Here is a 14,282-nt window from a genome sequence, read left to right as displayed (position 1 = left end):
AGTTAACTCGGATTCTGCAGTCTGCTTTGGATGGAAATGCTAAAACTGCCGTCATCTGCACAATTACTCCGGATGAGGTAACGTTGCGGATGGTTCTGCATGTCCTTGATAATTGACACAAGTTAATTCACAGATGCAGCTTGATGAGACACGAGGAACTTTGCTGTTTGCCAGCAGAGCTAAACGGGTTTCAACATGTGCACAAATTAATGAGGTACTGTTTGCCCGACCAGGAAACTTGCTCTGACATAGCTACTATGCGATAGACAATCACAGATGCAGCCTTGCTGAAACGGCAAAAGAAAGAAATCGAAGTATTACGAATGAAACTGCAGGTTTGGATATCATACGAACACGTTAATCTCTGCCTAACTTAGTGGATTCAGGGTACGAGATCTGAAGTTTTGGAGAAGGAAATATTGAACTTGAGGAATGATCTGTTAAAGGTTAGTGTCTTTGTCATTGACAATGGAATATAACTTACCGATGATCTTGTGGCCAGTTCGAGCTAGAACGTGAAAGACTGGCTCTGGAGCTTGAGGAAGAGAAAAAAGCTCAAAAAGACCGCGAGATAAGGATTCAAGAACAGGAGCGAAAGATTGAAAACCTGAGCACTCTAGTGATTAGTTCTACGTGGGATGATCGCAAACCATCAAGAAAGGTACTGCCATTTTCGCTATTTGGGTTTTCTCCTTACGATTACATGTTCAGAGCAATCGGCGTGAAACATGGTGTCCACGCTTGGTCACTCCAAACTCTCTAAAGGTACATGCTGCCTTTACCATGGGTTTCACCATTGACCTTGATACAGGATTCTGTAAACTTGGAATCTCCAATGGTTTCCGCTAGGAAGGATACAGATCTTACTCCAGTGGCCTTTGAAATGCTCTTTGACGACGACAGCAACTTCAACGATACTCCTCTAGAGGAAACACAAGCGGAGGTGGTTTCAATTCCGTCAGATTTCGAAAATGTTGCTGACGAGGAGACGTGGATAAGTATGAATAAAGGCTACTTGAGAAGTGACAATACGGACTCAATGTCTTCTGCTACTGATATTGCCGTAAAGAATTTGGCTGTAAGTTTATTTCTTACTCAGTTTCAGTTTTGTGGCTGATTCATCTGTTTATGTAGGATGAGTTTGAATCATCTGATTTACAGACACAATATGACGTGCTGCAGCAATCCCTCGTTTCCAAGGTAACAATTAGAATTGAAGGGCTTGTGATTATTGTTTTAAACAGGACGAGGAGCTGACACGAATGAGGACAGAGCTTTACTCTTCAATGGTAGAAAAGAAGTGCTTAGAGGTAGTCGCTGGCGCATGGTTTTAGAATTTCTTAATTTTTGTTTTTCAGGAGGATTTATTGCAAGAAGTGCTCTTTCGGCAAGAGCTGGAGAAACACGTCGCACACTTGGAGAAGGAGGCGGTCGTGGGTATAGCACATGCAGGGATTCTGGAGGACGTTTTTAAAGACTGCCGATCTTTAGTCTTGTCTGCCATCCAAGTAAGAAACTTGACATTGTTTTCCTGGAGAGACTTCTAACTAGGTGATGCAGGAAGCAAAAGACTTTATGTGGACGGCCATGCTGGGCGTCAGTGATAAGCAAACTAACGGGCTCGAGTGTCTGACTTTAGAGAAGGAAAGTGAGTGTAGTGCGCGACAGCAACTCGAACCAAAGGGAAGATATACAGACGAAGTTGAGAGAATGGATGAGATTGACCAACAGGTGAGAAGCATCTCCTGCTTCGAAATGGTTTATGATCTGCTATGGTGGTCGTTCATAAAGCTTGTGGATCTGATTGGGCTGTGAGGATAGCTAGAGGGAAGCTAACCCGCTCGTTACAATATGTGTTGTCTGGGGGGTAGTACTAGTGTAGTAAGGAGAATTTCTATCAAGAATATAGGCTGAGAAGGACGAGGTTCTACTTGTAGCAGGCATCAGGTGGGTCGTGATTGTTATAGCCTTTGTTTTGCGGTAGATGTCAGTGTAGGATATATAATTGCAACTGATGTATAACTTTATTGTTTGCAGTGTAATCTCGACAGGAGAAAGTTTTCTGACGCATATTATTCAAGGTGAAAACTGTTTTCCATTGCCTTTCGCAGACTTACATACTTTTCCCCTTGCAGAATAACAGAACTCACGGAAACGGAAATCCAGTTGAAGCATGTGTTGGAGCAATGTATTTCACAGCTGATGAATACCAAGAGTGTCAACAAGCTCCTTTTCGCTGTCAGTAAAAACAACTACAACCTCGAGAGCTACTTGTCAATTGCCGACTGACTGCGTAATTTCAGGAAAACGCCGCGCTTTTAAGTGCCAACGCCAGGTCCCAGGAAACAATTGATTTTATGTACGGGAAGATTGAGGTTTTGACGGACCGCATACGTGAGTCTGACGTCCAGATTCGGCATTTCATCTCGAGCTCACAGGTGAATAGTTTGCCTGTCTTGACAACAAGAAATTCCGGGAGATTCGGCACTAAAGCTATGACGAACCAACACTGCAACAACATTACTGGTATGCTAGTTTTGTTATTCACAGCATTCTTTACTCAGGTAGAGAGGGTGAGATTCCTAGAAGAGCAGCTGGCAGCTGCTTTGATTAGCGCGAGTTAGTTAATGTACAGGTATAAGAATGGTTACCACCATTTTGTGATCGCCATCAACGATATCAATTCGTTCCAGTTAACTGTTCTAGCGAGGTAAGAATCTATCATTCGAGCAGTGGTGGCTGACTCACTTGGTGGTTCTTGTTATCACAGTTTTGTTCCATCAGCTTCATCACTTTGGCTTCCTCGTCTTTCATTCCAGCGGTGGCATACATCCCAGCAAGAATAGTGTAGGCCACCGAGTCCCCGGGATCCGCTTCAAACAACTTATGGGCTACAAAAGCTCCGGTCTCCACGTCCCGGCTCGTTCGACAAGCCCCCAGCAGGCTCCTCCAAACCACAACATCAGCCTCAAACGGCATTCTCTCCGCGAGTTCCATTGCCTCGGCCAAGCGTCCGGCCCGTCCAAACGCATCGACCATGCAGTAGAAGTGATCCCTCACGGGCCTCACGCAGTAGTCCGGCACCATCGACGCAAAGTAGCTCCAGCCCCTGTCCGCCATCCCGTTGTGGCTGCTAGCGAGCAGGATACTCGAGAAAGTCATCTCATCCGGCCTCTCGCCGTGAAGAACCATCGAGTGGAAGAGCTCCAGAGCCTCCCGGGGATGGCCATTCTGGGCATAAGCGGTGACCATGGCGTTCCACGACACAAAGCTCGTCCGGGGCATGGAGTCGAAGAGCTCTTTGGCTTCCTTGACGTGCCCGTTCTGAGCGTACGCCGCTAGCATGGCGGTCTGAGCAACGATGGTCGTCTCGGCCATGGAGTGGAAGCACTCCCGGGCCGCGGACAGGTGACCGTTGTGCGCAAGCACGGTTAAAATGGTGGTCTCGGACACCGAGCTCACCTCGGGCATTTTGTCGTACACCGCCTTCGCCTGAACCAGCTGGCCACTTTGTCCGTACGCTGCCACCATCGCGTTCCATAGTGCTACGTCGTGCTTCTTGTTGGCGTCGAAGAGCGCCTTGGAGCGATGGACGTCGCCGGCGGCGGCGTGGGCGACGAGCATCGTGGTCAGAGCAAAGAGATTGGCGCGCGGATCGTCGCCTCCACGCGGCATGGAATCGAATGCGCGCTGCGCGTCTCGGATCCGTTCGCCGGCGGCGTACGCCTGGATCATCGCGTTCCACGACACCAAATTGCGCCTTGGCATCGCCGCGAAGATCCCCTCCGCCGCCTCGATCGAGCTGCCGCCGCCGCCATACGCCGCCAGCATCGCGTTCCAGCATACCACATCCCTCTCCGGCATCGAATCAAAGAGCTCTTTCGCGCGATCCAAGCTCCCATTGCTCGCGCACGCCTGGAGCATCACCGTCCACGACGCCACGTCGCGATGGGGCATGGAATCGAATGCCGCCCTCGCCACATCGATCCGCCCCTCCCCTCCATTCGCCTCCACGATCGCGTTCCACGAGATCACATTCCTCTCGGGCATCGCCTCGAAGAACCCTAACACGCGCTCTAGATGCCCTGGCGTGGCATACCCAGTCAGCATCGCATTCCACGTCACCAAGCTGCGCTGGGGAATCTTTTCAAAAATTGCGCGCGCGGGCTCCAGGTGGTGACCGGCGGCATACGTGGACAGCATGGTCGTCCAGGATTCGATGCCGTGGACGGGCATCGTGTCGTACAGATGCTTAGATTCCTCCACGCTGCCACACGCGTGGAAGAGGATGTTCCACGAGATGGAATTCCACTGCGGCATTTTGTGGAAGAGGCCCATCGCGCCATCCACGTCTCCCAGCTCGGCGTGGAGCTTCACCGCCGTGTTCCACGAGATCACGTCGCGACGAGGAACCCTAGCGAAGAGCTCCTTCGCGCGATCGATCTCGCCGCTGTCCGCGAGGAGCTGGAGCATCGCGTTCCACGACACGGTGCTACGCTCCGGCATCGAATCGAAGAGCCTCTCGGCGGCGGTAAGATTCTTGCTCTGGCCGTGTGCGCTGATGATCGCGTTCCAGGCGGCGACGCCGCGCTCCGGCATCCTATCAAACGCGGCGCTGGCAGATTCGAGCTCGCCGCTGTGAGCGTAGCCGACGATCATCACTGTCCAGGATATTACGGATCTCTCTCGCATCGTCTGGAACAGAGCCGACGCATCTCCCAGATGCCCGCTCGAAGAATACGCTTGGATCATCGCGTTCCAGGAGATTACATTCCGCTGCGGTGCTCTATCGAAGATTTCTTTGGTTTCCTGGACCAGGCCGTGCTCTCCACACGCACTGATGATGGAGTTCCAGGAGACGATGCTTCTTTCGGGCATGGAATGGAACATCCACTTCGCATAAATCAAATGCCCGCTACGAGCAAACGCCTGGATCAAGGTGTTGTAGGAGACGACTGTGCGATCCGGCGCTTGATCGAAGAGCCTCTTAGCCTCGCCGATTTCGCCGCACTGCGAGTGGACGCCGATGAGGATATTGCAAGCCACGGGATCGCTCCTGTTCTTGTCGGGCATCGCCGCGAAGAATCTCTTGGCCTCGTCCAGATGCCCGTTATGCGCGTACGCCGCGAGCATCGAGACCCAGGAATGCGCATTCTTGGCTCTCGTCGCGTCGAAGACCCAGCGCGAATCCTCGGCGCTGCCGCAGCGGCCATAGCTCTGGACGAGCGAATTCGCGAGGAAGACGTCGTCAGTGGCAGCGCGATCGCCGAGCTCCTCGAAGATCCGAGTGTGAGCCCGCCGCGCGTCGGTGAGATTCTTGCAGGATCGAAGGAGTTGGATGAGATTCTCGCGTCGATCGATTCTCAGAGCAGTGCTCATGTACAGCAGCCCAACGGTTAGATTCCAAGAATATCCATTGCTATCCTAGGGCATATTCTTTGTCCGCTACTCGATACCGTAGTAGTAGCCACAACATATACGCTATAGCTACACGATACACACCAGTCTGGCAAGAAAGAAAGAAGGAAAGAAAGAACGAGCAAAGAAAGAGGGGAAGAGAGAAAGAAAGATCCCTAGGTAGGAGCTAGGTTTTCTCTCCCAGATATTTTGATCGCGCGGAGAGCTCCGAGCTATGGCGATCGCGGCGTCGAATCGGTGCTCCCTCGTGTTCGTGCGCGTCTGCTGTTGTGGTGGGGAGCGCCGCGGTAGGGCCTGATCAGATCAAACGGCCAATTTCTCCTCTTTCTTTTCTTTGTTCTTGCGTCGCCATCACGGAACAAGACAGAGGCGGGCGAGGAGGCGCTGCTACCCCTCTAGCTGCGAGATCGTTGTCGCGGCCATAGCTCTCTGATTCATCCTTTCATTCATGCGGTAAAGGCGCGGCGGCGGCCTCGAGACGAGGTGAGCTAACCATTCCATTTCGCAGATTTGCGCGTTCTATCGCATTGTTTTGTGCTGATCTCTCGCGGGTGCCAGCTTGATCTGCGCGCCAGCAAACCAGGCAAAGTGGGCGACGAGGGAAAAAAACAAAGAATAGGAGGATAGATAGATAGATCTGGCAGCCAGGCAAACAATGCAGCTGCTCCAACGTGCTGATGACGCCGGCAGTGGCTCCGGGGACCCATTTGGCAGCTCGAGCAACCCATGTGATTCGTGACCGGGAGTGGGAACAATCCGGGCCAGGAACAGGTCTTAGCTCCAGAAATCTTGGGCGATTTCTAGAGTTGGAGGGGAGGAAGCCTGGCGAGATCTTGCGCAAGAGAAGAACAATTTGAGCGAGAGGAAAGATGCTGGGGTCTCCTCCTTCGAGGTCTCAAAACGATCCAGAGTCGCCGTCTCTTGGTAAGAAGCCCGGTGCCTGGCCACCCACGGTGATGGAGCCGCTTCCGGCGAATCACGGCTACAATCCCAGCATGCTCGGCTCTTGGGCTCGACGAACAGGCTACAAGAGTCGCGAGACCACTGGGACTTTCTCGACTGGGGAGCAGCAAGAGCTTCCAAAGCCGCCGGCATACAGGGAGAGAGTTTTTGGCAATGCTGCTGGTGGAGCTACCGTTGGAACGAATGCTCCAGCGGCATTGAACGGGAATGGACTTAGGAATTCGGTAGCCGCGGCCAGCAAGGAAAAGAATGGGATCCCAGCGATTTCTGAGACAGTTCCAGTGACGAATGTGGCTGCTGCTGGTGGTAATGGTGTGAGGAAAATTAGTGAGCCCATTCGGATCGAGCCGATGAAGAATTTCAGGGACAGGGAGTCGGACGTCATGTCGTCCCAAGATCCAGACGATGGTGGATCGATCAAGCAGACTCATATGAAATACGAAATCAGGGAAAATCCCGGACTCGGTAAGACTTTTGCTTGTTTACCTTGGTGTTCTTCAGCTGATTGAGTTGCTGTTAAGTTGTCGGTGCTCATCATTTTTCTTGTGCTGCCTTTCTTGTGACACACACGAACTGATTTTTGTTGTTACAGTTCCACTGATCCTCTACGGGCTTCAGCACTATTTTTCTATCATTGGATCGCTGATTCTCGTGCCGCTGGTTTTGGTCCCACTCATAGGAGGAAGTGATGTAAGTCGTTTATACTTCTCCGCTGAGTGTTCTTGTCAATGATAGCAAGCTTTCTTGCATTCTTTTGTTTTCTGTATCCTCAGAATGATACATCGCGAGTGGTTTCCACTACATTGCTTGTTTCCGGGATCACGACGCTTATTCATTTGTGCTTCGGATCAAGGCTGCCTCTAATACAAGGGCCGTCGTTTGTGTACCTGGCTCCAGCTTTGGTGATTGCGAACTCGCCAGAGTTTTCCAACGTACCTGGAAATGTAAGGATACTCCTCTGTTGATTTTTCCTTGAGTTTGTTTGTTTATTGTAGAGGTTCAAGCACACCATGAAGGAACTACAAGGTGCCGTCATAATCTCCTCGTTGTTCCAGATCATTGCTGGCTACAGTGGCCTAATGTCATTTTTGCTTAGGTATGTATGTCTTCAATCTTCTTAACTGATGATGGGTTATGTCTCCAGAGTTATAAATCCTGTGATTGTCTCGCCAACTGTAGCAGCCGTTGGTTTGGCATTCTTTACGTATGGTTTCACGACTGTTGGTTCATGTGTTGAAATTGGGATACCACAAATTATTGTGGTCATCATCTTCGCTCTGGTTTGTTTGCGTTAAGTTCTTCTCCTAAATTTTCTCAGACGCGTCCGTTTGCAGCATCTTCGGAAGATTTCAATTTTCGGGCATAGGATTTTCCAAATTTATGCTGTGAGTTTCACTTTCTTTATGATTCAGCTGGATTAAATCCTTCAAAACAGGTGCCTCTCGGCTTGGCAACAACTTGGGCCTACGCGTTCTTGTTAACTGAAACGGGAGCTTACAACTATAAAGGTTGTAAGATGGACATGGCAAATCCTTCAGCGGCGTGCCAGCGGCACATCCATACAATGAGAAGTTGTAGAACCGACGCTTCACATGCCCTCAGAGACGCAGCCTGGGTAAGGTTCCCTTATCCGTTCCAATGGGGAACTCCGACTTTCAGCCTCAGAACGGGGGCAGTAATGATTGCTGCTTCTATCATAGCTTCAGTGGACTCGGTAAGCTTTCGAGAGTTCCGGTGTCATCTCTTCTCTTGACAAGTATTCGGATTGCTTTCTTCAGGTAGGATCTTATCATGCAACGTCCCTTCTGGTTGCTTCGAGAGCTCCAACCCCTGGACTTGTAAGTCGGGCCATAGGCCTGGAAGGCATTACGAGTGCTCTGGCTGGTCTGTGGGGAATCGGAACCGGAGCAACGACTCTCACTGAAAACGTACACACGATCGCGGTGACGAGAATGGGAAGCCGTCACGCCGTGACATTCGGTGCATTCGTTCTCATAGCCTTGTCTTTCATAGGTAAGCTTCTGCATCATTTTCTTCCGTGCTTTGTCATGCTCATCAAGTTTCCATCACTTTTCAGGCAAAGTTGGAGCCTTTCTTGCGTCGATTCCCCAAGTTATGGTGGCTGCGCTCCTGTGCATTATGTGGGCAATGCTGACAGCCTGGGGGCTGTCGTATCTCCGCTACACGGAAACTGGGAGCTCCCGCAACGTTCTCATCGTTGGGCTTTCGCTCTTCCTGTCTCTATCGGTGCCTGCGTACTTCCAGCAGTATAACGCTGGCAGCAACTCCGTCCAGTTCTTTCTTGCCCCGTATTCCGTTGCTACACACGGGCCCATACAAACCAAGAGCGGAACAGTAAGTTTGCTCCCTCCCCCTTCCTTATTTTGTTTGATTCCTTCGCTCTTGTCAGTCATCGTCTTTATAGCCTGAGTTTTAAGTCAGTCCTTTCCAGCATCGTTAGTTCGTCCGCTTGCAAGTTTTCTCCGGCCTGTTTGCTTTGTCTTGTTTCGCTCGTGTCAAAGTTCTTGTCTCTAGATTCTTTGTTATGTTTCTTGTTCTTTGGATAGCTTATCTCGTTCCGGAACGATCTTGAGAATGGGTTCTAACGCCATCTTGTGTGTGTGTGTGTGTGTGTAGGTGAACTTCATCTTTAACAGCCTGCTATCAATGCATATGGTGATAGCCTTCGTGGTGGCGTTTTTCCTGGACAACACTGTTCCTGGCAGCAAGCAAGAGCGCGGGATCTACGTGTGGTCTCGTCCCAGGAGCGCTAAGAACGAGCCGGCATTCCAAAGGGACTATGGCCTCCCCTTTGGGCTATGGAAGTTCTTCGCGTGGGTGAAATGGGTGGGCGTGTGAGCTATCGAGCGAGCGAGCTGAGTGAGGGAGAGTGAGAGAAGAGAGAGAGAGATAGAGAGAGATAGAGCGAGAGAAAGAGAAGAGCAAAGAAAAGAAAAGAGAGAGGTGACTGTTTGTTTGTATGATATATAGAAGACGAAGAAATCATTTTGGGCGGGAAGTGGCATATTCTCTAGCATTCTCTAGCATTGCTTAAAACTTTGTTGGCGTGCTTCCTCTGGAATAGGGTTAGGTTTGAGAGGCGCTCGATCGATCGATCCCACCGCTCGTGGCGCCTTTACTCCGCTTCTTTCATGACAGGGAGACGATGCTCCGGCTAGGTTTGCGGAGTCCGGATTTTTCTCCCAGGTATCGTGAATGCTGTGATCGCATTTCCTTTCTCCTCATTTCCTCGATCTTTTCTCTCGGATAGCTGGAAATATTTGTCCTAGGCCCCCAGCCGATGACGCCGCGATGAAGCTCGACACTTCCGACACTGTTCTTCGCAAGCTATCGCGGATTTCGCCGAGTGATGATGATTCCGCGACGGCGCTGGGCCAAAGCTGACCCTACTCGGGCATATTTTCGCAAGAAATCCAGCGCTTCCAGAGGTCTTGCCGAGGCATGGATCGCTTCGGGGAAGGTAAGTTGCCCCAGGGATTGAGAGGGGATAGTAGATCGGAAAGCCTGTGGTCGGGTGTGGGTGTGGAGAGGGGAGTATCTGGATTGGGGAATGGGTTTAAGTTGCTTAGAGTACCCCAGGCATTCTTAGCGTTGCTGCGAGGAGATTATGAGTTGAATGGTGAGTGATAGTTGGAGAGGTTTAGGAGAGTCCGTGTCATTTATTTCATCTCGCTCATCTTGTTTAATTCCTTATAGGTTTGTTTCCAACAACATGGTTCGTACCCACGGGTATCCAGACACACAAATGCGACAAGTGCGTCCGGGAGTTTTTCTCTCCTTTCAATTGTCGTCGGCACATGAGATTTCATCGGAAAACACTCCATCCAGACAAGGTGAGTACGAAGCTCTGTTTCCTTTCTCTTTTTCTTTGGTTCGTTTTGCTGAATACAAGGCTTGAGTATTGAGTTTGTGCAGGACGAGCTGTCGAAGCAAAGGGATGCCATTGGCCAATTCTGGGCGCAGGTGTTTCGTGCGCTAATAGCTTACGTTCCCGGAGGTACTGATCATACTTTGACTTGTTGCAGTTATCTCCAGCCCAAGCTTCTGAGATCCTCTCCTTGAAGTCTTCCCGGGTAGATGTAAGTCTCTTTGTTATTGGTTCTTGAATCTGGGACTAAAAGCTAGCTGCAGGAGATTACTGGGACTAATATCGAGCAGGCCCTACAAAAACACATGCAGATGTCCGGTGTTGCATACCTGACACAGGCGTACTTCAGAGCTGGAAGACAACTGGTAAGGCTGTCAAAACTTTCATGGCTTTGTCACTGGCATACGTCGCACTTCAGGAAGATATACGGGTCAATGCCGCAGCAAATGTGCCTTCCGAGGTTCTGTTCAAAGTATTGGACGACGCAAGTGAGAAGACTTTCCTGATCGGTGGGACGAGTGTGGCTGTGGCACGTTACGTGTATCAAAAGGACCCTCCACATGGAGAAGAGAAGAACGCTATAGCAACTTTGGCTTTTCTCATCGAGGATAACTTGGTACTGTCTGCTGGCTTTTGTATCAAAACGGTGATGGTTTGTTGTTCAGGTGAAAGCTTGGAATGCGGAAAAGGATAAGAAAGCGCTTGACATCCAGAGAGCCCTCGTCGAAGAAGAGGAAGCTGCTCAGAAGAAGTAACGATCTTGATATTTTTGTTATATATATGTATATATATCTGAACGGGCATGGTTTCTGTTAGGCGCGAGAGGGAACTGGAAAGGAAGCGTCTAAAAAAGCAAAGGCAAAGGGAGAAGAGAGCTGGAGGTAATCCACCCGACACTGGCATACAAAACGACGACACCGACTTACAGCAGGACGTAGAATCCGCAGCAGTTGGTGGATTTTCTTCTTTAGCTACGGGCGCCGAGGATTCAGATGTAGAGAAGGTTGAAACCGGTACTGCTAGGTGGGCAGAGGAACCCGACAATTCCCAGGAAGAGTTTACCGTCAGCAGGCCCCAGCGGAGGCGCTTTGTTGTTCACACTCAAGCTGAACAGAAGCAGTCGAGTTTTCCGAAGTACAAGCCAAGATATACGAGGGGCAACAGAGGTGCGAATGTCGGAGCAAACGGCTACACTTGCTGGACGAGAAAGAACAATGCAGACAATGTTTGCGACGCCTCTACTGCTATAGAAGCTGACAGCAATCCTGATGGAATCCTCAACGACCACGCTCAAGGAGAGACCATACCAGGCGAGAAGCTCACTGGCGCAGGTGAAGCGGAGCAGGTTCCAAATGCTGAAGGACTCGATGATTCTCGAGTTGTTCATCAGGACCAACTGTATCTGGACCAAGAGGAGCTTATGATTGGCACCTTGAGCATACCGCTCAATGCCCGTGCATTGGAAGCTTTGAGGCCGTCTTCCCAGCGTTTTGACTCCTTGGAGAAAGAGCTGCTGACGCCCGTGAGCTCGAAAGGCGACGGTGGTACTAAAGCGGCGGAGGACGAAATGCCAGCGGCTGAGGAGTGCTCGTTGGAGAATCAGACGCCAGCAAGTGCTGAATGCGAGGCCACGGCAACAGGTGACGAGCAAGAGTTTGCCAGGGTGGCGGAGGCATGCATGGCGTTCCTCGTTGACAGTAAGTTCTAAGTTCTGTGTCACGACTCGTCTAAACGCTCTTTCTTTCCAGGATGGCGCAAGGCTATATCAGATCCAGAGGCAGTGGTTTTCGCGGTCCTGGAGGAGTCACTGGCCGATGGTGAGACGCCTGAGGTTCAGAAACTGGAAGCTGGCCCAGAAGGTGGTGTTGACGGTCATCCGGAGGTGGACAAGGCCGGAAATGGTGAAGCTGACAAGGAGGAGGCTCCAGACGCCAGTGAAGTAGCAGGAAGTGTAGGAAATTCTTTAGAGTCGGGCGGCGTAGCGAGCGTAGGGAACCTGGAAGCTGGCAACGCAGAGGAGTCGTCCAGCGGCGGCAACGTTTTGGGTTTGCGCGGCGGGGTGAAGGGAGAGGAGGAGAAGCGGCTCGACGGCAGGAACGGGACTTGCAACAAGAAGGCAGGCTCCAACAAGTGGAAGAAGGGCAAGGCGTCCGAGCAGAGATACTTGCCCAAGAAGCAGTGATAAAAGAGGTTTTGTGACGGTGGTGGCGGTAGGCTTTTTGATGTTTCTGGTGGGGAGGATTCATCGGCTACTGTGGTAGAGGATTCGTTGGCTACTGCGGTGGCGGAGGAAAGGATTCATCGGCTGCGGAGGAGAGGACTCATCGGCTACTGTGGTGTGGTGGCGGAGGAGAGGACTCATTGGCTACTTCGGTGGCGCAGGAGAGAACTCATCGGCTACTTTGGTGGCGGAGGGGATTCCTCTGTTACTGTGGTGGCGGAGAGAGAGAGACGTAGGATTGACGCTGGGGGATGGAAGGCGCGGCGACGACGGTGGTGGTGGTGATGGTGGTGAAAGTTTTGGGACAGTGGTGGTGGTAGCGGTGACGGTGCTGGTGGTGGCATTTTTTTTTGTTTTGGATGGAGATGGTGGAAACGTTACAGCTCTCGAAGTCGACATCATCATAGGGACTGGTTACTTTCTAAACGGGCTGTACATATTTTGCCAAGTTGAGGTGGACGCGACGCTTATATCCTTGTTCTTTTTTATTTTTCCTCTCCGCAAATCGATCGGAACGAACTCTTTAAAGAACGCGCGAAGATTTCTTTTGAATTTTTAGGGCTTTTGACACCATCTTGGGCCAAACCATACGAGAAATGACTTGTCACCTGGACGATGATGAATGCCACACTTGAGAAGCAATGGAAGGATCATGACCAAATGAGTTCTTGTTTTGTCTAGCAGCTGGAGGTGAGGCTGGAGAGCTGGAGCAACGACTACAACTTAAATCCTGCAGCCAAGCATGGTCCATCTTCTCCTTCAAGCAGGACAGTAGCCAAGATGCTTATTTAGATATAACTGGCCATTGTACTTGGATGCTAAAAACTAGTATGAAGATCTCTTTAGTTATTGTGCCAAATTCTTTAGATATTCTTGCAGAATGCTCATACATCAGGGTCCATCTAGAAAGCAAATCATAGCAATACAACAATTCTAAGATAACATATGACAGAAACTATAATGTATTGGTAATCTGCTCATACTCTTGGTTTATCATCCACAGCTATATCAAACATGACTACTAATTGAGGTGAAAATTCATTTGATATTTAATATCAACCAATTGAAATGTATTGATTCACCCTATTACCTGCTATAAATACTGGAAGTGGCCTCTGCCCAAGTGCTCTTCTAGCTTGTGCCCACTCAACCTCCTTCTCAAATGCATTATATAGACTAATATGTTTATGAGAAAATTCATCACTCTCCTCCATAAAAGCATTAATGTGTTTTGTCAATTACTTGATAGAAAAATCACCCACACAAAGATAACATCTCCCATTTAGACTTATTGAAGAACTCTTTCACCTTGTCCTAATTCACTTCTAAATTTTATTTACAGATCATCAGAATCATCAAATTTTATGGTTAAATCAGTCACCCCTAAATCATTTATTTTTAACATCCTTGCTCAAATGCAATATTGCTTTCCAAACATGGCAAAATAGCTAAAATGATAAGTGAGAGAAGTGTTTCATAGCATTGTGCCAGTTGAAAAGTATTACAAAGGATTAGTTGGGGTAAGTGCATGCACAAGTTTTATAAGATTTTGATGAAGTGATAATCACAATATTTTTAATTTGATTCAATCTTACATATTTAGCTTTGCATGAAGCAAAAAACTTTGGAAGTAAACATTATATTGCATAATTAATTTAAATGGCCTTTAATAGATGATGCAATTGTTGGAAATCATCATCACATTTATCAACATATCCAAAATTCGTGTTTGAAAATGTTTGAAAGAAGGCTTTAATCCACAGGAGTGGCCACATTCAAACAATTATACCA

General features: G+C 49.5%; 3 protein-coding genes and 1 pseudogene across 3 annotated transcripts; 3 read left to right on the top strand and 1 right to left on the bottom strand.

Annotated features, from left to right (window-relative positions):
* Positions 1 to 2,642, top strand: part of LOC9655564 — a 3,954-nt pseudogene extending 1,312 nt beyond the window's left edge.
* Positions 2,643 to 2,698: 56 nt separating this feature from the next.
* On the bottom strand, positions 2,699 to 5,434 carry LOC9654361 (pentatricopeptide repeat-containing protein At2g35030, mitochondrial). The gene has a single exon (XM_024668897.1). It carries the CDS (start codon positions 5,377 to 5,379, stop codon positions 2,722 to 2,724), a length of 2,658 nt encoding a protein of 885 aa, XP_024524665.1. The 5' UTR covers positions 5,380 to 5,434; the 3' UTR covers positions 2,699 to 2,721.
* A 149-nt stretch (positions 5,435 to 5,583) lies between these two features.
* LOC9654285 (nucleobase-ascorbate transporter 12) lies at positions 5,584 to 9,400 on the top strand. The gene is made up of 11 exons (XM_024668898.1): positions 5,584 to 5,901; positions 5,977 to 6,846; positions 6,974 to 7,071; positions 7,155 to 7,325; positions 7,377 to 7,477; positions 7,526 to 7,661; positions 7,716 to 7,766; positions 7,817 to 8,095; positions 8,160 to 8,394; positions 8,459 to 8,736; positions 9,019 to 9,400. The coding sequence occupies exons 2-11, from the start codon at positions 6,288 to 6,290 to the stop codon at positions 9,238 to 9,240; spliced, it is 2,130 nt and encodes a 709-aa protein (XP_024524666.1). The 5' UTR covers positions 5,584 to 5,901; positions 5,977 to 6,287; the 3' UTR covers positions 9,241 to 9,400.
* Positions 9,401 to 9,843: 443 nt separating this feature from the next.
* Positions 9,844 to 13,043, top strand: LOC9654284. The gene is made up of 9 exons (XM_024668707.1): positions 9,844 to 10,021; positions 10,099 to 10,235; positions 10,318 to 10,365; positions 10,428 to 10,481; positions 10,534 to 10,635; positions 10,689 to 10,886; positions 10,936 to 11,021; positions 11,087 to 11,967; positions 12,019 to 13,043. Exons 1-9 carry the CDS (start codon positions 9,844 to 9,846, stop codon positions 12,450 to 12,452), a joined length of 2,118 nt encoding a protein of 705 aa, XP_024524475.1. The 3' UTR covers positions 12,453 to 13,043.
* The last annotated feature ends 1,239 nt before the right edge of the window (positions 13,044 to 14,282 follow it).

The sequence above is a fragment of the Selaginella moellendorffii genome, unplaced genomic scaffold (assembly GCF_000143415.4).
Source record: "Selaginella moellendorffii unplaced genomic scaffold, v1.0 SELMOscaffold_4, whole genome shotgun sequence".
In the NCBI taxonomy this organism is placed as follows: Eukaryota; Viridiplantae; Streptophyta; class Lycopodiopsida; order Selaginellales; family Selaginellaceae; genus Selaginella; species Selaginella moellendorffii.
Note: the sequence above shows the minus strand (reverse complement) of the source record. Positions and strands in the feature narration are given on the sequence as shown.

Excerpts from the sequence above, each read along its gene's own strand:
- LOC9654284 (XM_024668707.1), top strand. The coding sequence starts at position 9,844 with ATGGATCGCTTCGGGGAAGGTAAGTTGCCCCAGGGATTGAGAGGGGAT. Across the intron at positions 10,236-10,317 it reads AAACACTCCATCCAGACAAG|GACGAGCTGTCGAAGCAAAG; the intron begins GTGAGTACGAAG and ends GAGTTTGTGCAG. Across the intron at positions 10,636-10,688 it reads TCAGAGCTGGAAGACAACTG|GAAGATATACGGGTCAATGC; the intron begins GTAAGGCTGTCA and ends GTCGCACTTCAG.
- LOC9654361 (XM_024668897.1), bottom strand. The coding sequence starts at position 5,379 with ATGAGCACTGCTCTGAGAATCGATCGACGCGAGAATCTCATCCAACTC.
- LOC9654285 (XM_024668898.1), top strand. The coding sequence starts at position 6,288 with ATGCTGGGGTCTCCTCCTTCGAGGTCTCAAAACGATCCAGAGTCGCCG. Across the intron at positions 7,326-7,376 it reads TTTCCAACGTACCTGGAAAT|AGGTTCAAGCACACCATGAA; the intron begins GTAAGGATACTC and ends TGTTTATTGTAG. Across the intron at positions 8,737-9,018 it reads TACAAACCAAGAGCGGAACA|GTGAACTTCATCTTTAACAG; the intron begins GTAAGTTTGCTC and ends GTGTGTGTGTAG.